The sequence below is a fragment of the Culex pipiens genome, chromosome 2 (genome assembly GCF_016801865.2).
Source record: "Culex pipiens pallens isolate TS chromosome 2, TS_CPP_V2, whole genome shotgun sequence".
Lineage (NCBI taxonomy): Eukaryota > Metazoa > Arthropoda > Insecta > Diptera > Culicidae > Culex > Culex pipiens.
This window is the reverse complement of record NC_068938.1, coordinates 146635827-146642036: the sequence shown is the minus strand read 5'-3', so window position 1 is coordinate 146642036 and position 6210 is coordinate 146635827. Positions and strand designations below refer to the sequence as shown.

Here is a 6210-nt window from a genome sequence, read left to right as displayed (position 1 = left end):
ATATGTTTGTTGATTATCAGTTATATAACCTATTCTCCGATAACATTTGTCTAACAAAGCGAGAAAACCTAAGGTTATTTATAGAATGGTTGGCCACGCCCATTTTTCAGAAGATGCCGTCACATGACAATGTTAGATAAGCAGTGAAACAAACAGTGCAATACTATTCTTATTCAACAAACTGTTTTCGAGGAAAACATTGCAGATGAGGGAACAGCATCTTGGCATATCAGCATTTTGACGTTTAATTACAGCTCATAAAAAGCGTTTTCGACTGAAATCAAGTGATAAATACCTCAAACGGAAGTGAGCAAGCAAGTTTCTATCGAAGATGTTCCAAAATATGTTGTTTAAACAGTGTAAATCAGCAAATTGGATGGAGTTAGGAGCGAGTGGTGAGAATTTTCCATATTTCCATATCGAGGCTTCGGATGATCGAGTCTAAACTGTAACTAAGGGGTTGGAAACTCTTAGAGCTATAATTATTATCTTAACCAGTATATCAAAATATATGTTAGTATACTTATTATTTCCTTTGCATATCGCCAGTATACTTACCAATACACTGAGAGTATCTTAATATACTAACAGTTTATTGCTTTTCGGTTAGTATACTAACAAGTATACTGAAATATCGTTAGTATACTCAGTATTCCTAAGTAATATTAGAGTTTCCAGCCCCTTGACTGTAACAGCTTTTTAGTGATGTTTTTGTTTATAATGGAATTTGACGTACCATCACCTGGGGTGAATCGGGACACATGGGAAGAATTGGAACAACGAATTTTGCGATGTTTTGATACTTTTGGTTGTTTTTCGTCAGTACAGATACAGAACAACCAAATTAGTACACCTTTTTCTAAAGTTTGACTACAAGCAACCATGCGCACCCCATTATTTTTGCTACCCCCATAGATAAACGAAATTTATCTCTAAAATTAAGTTCTGTCGATTGGGCATGCTCAAGGGGTCCAAATCTATTATATCTTGACGAAACTGAAGCGTTTACAGACATCAACTTACAAAATGTCCAGTTATGCAATAACAAAACATCAAAAGCATAAAAATACACAGCTAAAAAAGCAGTAATCCAGCTGCGTGTAAAAGGCATGAGTGTAAAAAAAATATTGCATTATTTTATGCAATTTTATGTGATTTTACACCCTGAAATATGTAGCCCATCAGTATGGGAAACCTACTTGACCGGAATGTCAAGCTCATATATGCGTTTATCCTTACAGCTATTCATCGGTCTGATGGCCGAGCGGGCTAAGGCGCCAGTCCTTACTGTTGGTGCTGGGTTTGAATCCCGTTGGTTGCAACTTTTTTTTGTGTTTGCAAAAATTGTACATGCAGTGTGTAATATTAAGTGTTTATTTTGACGAAGATGATGTGCATGCTTTTGCATCGGATTTTTTGCTGTGCAGAGTCAAAAGATCGATCTAATTCAAAATGGACCATTGCCTGTACGTGTACCTCCCTCGTAGCTACCAGATAGGGGAAGGTGGGGCAAGACGACCATATGGGGCAAGAGGAACAATCGCTCGTACGGCCGTAATTTTTACAATTTTGATTATTTCCAGTATGAGGAATTGTTGCTAGCAATGCAATTAGCTGATTCTACTACCACATAACCGCCAAAACGACGTAAATGCCACGGGGCATAAGATTTAATGAAGTTTTTTCAAAACCTTTGTTTTCTTATAATATTTGGAAAGTACAAAATAAGGCTTAGGGTTCGTTTTAAGGCTCATTTTATCAAAATGCTATTTTTCCTAGATCAGTAGAGTCCCTACCAATGATTTGCACCTATTATAAAGTATGATTTAACTTTTGGTTATTTTTGTTGAGAGCTTTTAAAAAATCTTGTTCAGGTGGGGCAAGTGTACCATATGGATTTTTAGTATGAAAAAAAATACGAATTGCTGCAAGAACATATTTTATTGGGAAAAAATACATAAAAGTACTTTAAAATTCATAAACAATTGTTAAAAAAAAATTGTCCATACAAAATATCGTGATATTATGAAAATTCACTATTTATCATCTAAGTAATATTTTTTTTTCGTAAAAACGACAAAATTTTTAGAAAAATATTATTATTTGATCTAAAATGGAAGAAACTTTTCAAATACATTCTAATCTGATGTATCTAAGTGATAACAGTTCAATTGTTATCAAATTAACATGTTTTTTCATGCATTGTTCCTCTTGCCCCAACGGGTTGTTCGTCTTGCCCCACTAGTTTAGTAGAACGTACGGAAAATCAAAAATTTTAAAATCAATTTTTTACATTAAAAAACTGGATTTTTTAAAAACTTGTTCTAACAAAGTCTTAGTCAAGACTTAGAATAAGATGATTATAATAATATCCGACAGATTTTTTTACTTTTTAATGGGTTATAACGAGCATTTCCTTAGCTTGTTACACTTGCCCCACTTTCTCCTAAAACCAAAAGCTGTAAAAGGTTAAGATCTGCATTGAAAATCGCACATGCAAAATCGCCCACCGACAAAAACCTCCCAAACCAGAAGTGAATGTACACTACACTCACCTTACAGGTGCTGCGCTTTCTCCCCCACAAAGCTCACCGAACTTGTGTCTCCAGGTGCAAAATCTGTTTCATTGATAATGATTGTTGCTCGGCAATTGGCTACGGTGTTTCTATGCGGAACAATCGTCGATCGCTAAACGATTCGCGCTGCGGCATGAGGAAAGGCGCCCTTGGTCTCTTGGTGGCGTGGGTTGTGTCTTAGAATGGAGCGAAAAAAATAATTATGTTGCCGGTGTTGGAGGAGATCGAAACTGCAGCAAAATAGGCAATAACATTCCACTTTGCCATTATCCCGCGGGTCGCCGGTGTAATTGTCGACTGTTGGCAGTTGGTTGGTTGGAAACTGACGTATCATGTACAAACTGACTCTGTGTAATAATGCCGTGTTTTAATATGTATCTACATCAGATTTAATAGACTGTTCTACAAAAGTGTTTAATTTATCAGGGAAATAGGTTCATTCAAATGAGTCCAAGCTGTTAAGGTCCAGTCGAAGTGTACACGGTTCAACATAGTTAATCATCATGCGGGTGATATTGGTTCCATGGATCAAAGTAAGTAATTTTGTCTTTAATTTAATAGCAGTTCAATGGTTTAGAAATCTAAATAGATCTTTAGGAAAGAATGCATTAAGGTACATTTTAATTATTCAGCAATTCCATTTGAAAAGAACCTAAACCGAAAAAAAGTTCTCCGATCGGGCTCAAAAATTTTCTGAGGGTTCTTTAGCCAAAATAATTAGACCCGTATTTTTTTGTTTGGCCATTAGGGTGACCTACATCGTGCTAGGGTGGTTCGAAAAATGGCAATTTTCGTCATTTTTCGCAAAAACCTTTTTTTTCAAAAAATCATATCTCCGCGCCATTTCATCCGATTATAGCTGTCTTAGACGCAAAAGAAAGGTGATGAGTTTGGCTATTTGGGAAAAATAGTAAGAAGTTTCAAAAATCTAGCTTAACATTTCAAAAAGTCGCATGAAAACTTAAAATGGCGTTTTGACCGTGTCTGGACTAAAGAGCCTATGTCTGAAAATATTTTTATCGGATTCCTCGAAAAATTTCACATAACATATCAAAAAATTGGCTGTCGAACCGTACGTTTCGGAGATATGATTTTTTTAAATAAAAACTGAGTTTTTCGACGCGCCACGCGCAAAAACGGGAAAATGACGAAATCGGCAAAAAATAAACTTATTCCACTAACTGCGATAACTTTAAAATTTCAGCGATGACTCATAGATGTTATGGTACCAAAAGTTGCGTCTTTCAATTACGAAAATTTTGATACATTTTTCGCGGCCGAGCAGGCTAAGGCGCCAGTCCTAACTGTTGGTACTTGGTTTGAGTCCCGTCGGTTGCAACTTTTTTTTGTGTTTACAAAAATTGTACATGCAGCGTGTAATATTAAGTGTCTTTTTTGACGAAGGTGATGAGCATGCTTTTGCATGCGATTTTACCATCTGATTTTTTGCTGTGTATATTGCCATTTTTAAAAGTGTCCTCTTTTCTCACCAGAAACTGCCCTACCTCCACCTGCTCAGCGCCGTCATCCTTTCGTCATACACCAGCAGCGCACTCGAAACGCCCGAACCGTCCTCTCTCCTCCGGCCCCGTGACATCAACCCACACCCGTACGACAATGCGTACGACGGGGTCAGCATCTTCGACAAGAATCTAATCATCAACAGCGAGAAATTTATGCAGAACTTGCTCAAGTACGACCTCAGCACCTCAAGATTTACTGATTAAGCTAATTATTCTCACTTTGTTTTTTTTAGCCAAGGTCCCGTCCAGTTCCCACGGCTTGGACCGGGGGCTGCCGCCGCGATGCAGGCCCTGCCCAATCCGTACGAGAAGTTTGCACTCAAGGAACGACTCACCAAAACCGAACGCTTCCACGGCGGGGACAGTCCGATCGTCAAGCCGGCCTACCGAGCGTTGGCCAAGCATGCGGCCCGGGTTCTAAGTGGCCAGCCGCTGGGAGGAGCTGCCCATGGCGGTGCCGGCGGTTACGAAGAGAACGAGATTGATCACTACAATGTAATTGCGGGGTTCGTGGTGAGGAATTGATCTGTTTGTACTAATTGATTTCTTTATCTTGGCAGGAAGCAACCAATCTCAAAAAGCACTACGTTTTCTCGTACGCCGTGAAGGACGCCACGTCCGGGGATGATTTCTCCCACACCCAGCAGCAGCAGGTGGACGGAGCCGTCAAGGGTAGCTACAAGGTTCAGCTGCCCGATGGTCGCATGCAGATCGTCAAGTACGTGGCCGATAACAACGGTTACCGGGCGGATGTAACGTACGAGAATGACCCTCATCCAAATGCCATCAACCACGTGACAGCTGCCGCCCCGCACGTTGTCCGACAGGTCCCCGTCACAGCTGTCCCCGTGGCATCTCCGCTACAGTCGGCCCAACCCATCTACAACTACTACCGCAATCTACAGCAACAACAACGCCAGCAGCAATTCCAGCACTACCAACAGCAACGACCTCAGCAAACAGTCTACTACGCGCAAGCAACCCCAACTCAGATCCCCGCCCCGTACTACCCTTCCCGGCTACGCGTTGACGACGTCAAGATCCACAGCTACAACACCGCTCCCCACGCCAAGACCATCATCCAGTCAACCCTCGCCCCAGCTCAACACCCCGGGGCCTACCTGTCCTATCAACCCGCCGGAAACGTGGCCTACGTCTCGTCCACCCCGAACCCCGCCCAGATCCAGTCCAACACCCTGGCCCAAGCCGGCCTCATCCCCGTAGTCGTAACAACAGCCCGACCCTCCGGCCTCCCCATCTACCGGGACATCAACGTAACCCCGATCCCTTCCCCAACCGCCCGAAGAACCACAATCTACGACAACCGGGTGGTAGCTCCCCATCATCAGCAGCAGCAGCAGATATACACCCAGGTCGCCCCGGCTCAACAGGGCAGCCAACCTGCTGCGTACGACTACGACTACGTGCAGATCCCGGCCAGCAACCACGTGTACAAACGGAACACCGACAAGGACAGCAAAGTTGAGGGCGCCGCTGGCAGCAGTTCAACGGTCACGACGAACCCGAAAGCGATGCAATGATGATGATGCCATGAGTTTGCACATTCTGAGCGCGGCGCGAACGTCCGGAGGAATAGCACAATTTAGTCGTATGTTGAGGAAAGATAAACAAGATTTATACAAATATTTTTAGAAAAAGTCACTTCCCAGATGTTGAGTCTCACTCTTTTGCTGTCGCTCGTTTATATACGTATTTTATTTTGATTTTAATGCGAACGAACGATGAAATACATTGCCATAAGGATAAAGCGTGGAACGTGTCTCAATGACTAGTGGAAATATCATATTGCCATGAGGATCTTTCAAATTATCTGTTTATTTTTCTGTATGGTGGTAAAATAGGGTTTTCTTTGCATTGACTGAAACAGTTAAAGCAAAACCGGTCGCATTTGACCCGGTTTAGGGTCCCATACATCGCTATTGAGTTGTTTGAAGTTACGATATATTTCGATTATCTGAAATTCAATTATCTGAAGGTTAGTATGGGACTTGGGGACTGGGAGCATATCTCTGCCTATATTGAACAAAAATTGATAGTCAACTAGGCAACTTGTTCAGAAAACTGTTCTCTACAATGTGATTGATTCAAAA

At 41.5% G+C, this 6210-nt stretch overlaps 1 protein-coding gene across 1 annotated transcript; it reads left to right on the top strand.

The window, feature by feature from the left end:
* Positions 1-2583: 2583 nt before the first annotated feature.
* On the top strand, positions 2584-5867 carry LOC120414908 (uncharacterized). Its single transcript, XM_039576239.2, has 4 exons — positions 2584-3109; positions 4070-4269; positions 4333-4594; positions 4660-5867. The coding sequence occupies exons 1-4, from the start codon at positions 3080-3082 to the stop codon at positions 5638-5640; spliced, it is 1473 nt and encodes a 490-aa protein (XP_039432173.1). The 5' UTR covers positions 2584-3079; the 3' UTR covers positions 5641-5867.
* The last annotated feature ends 343 nt before the right edge of the window (positions 5868-6210 follow it).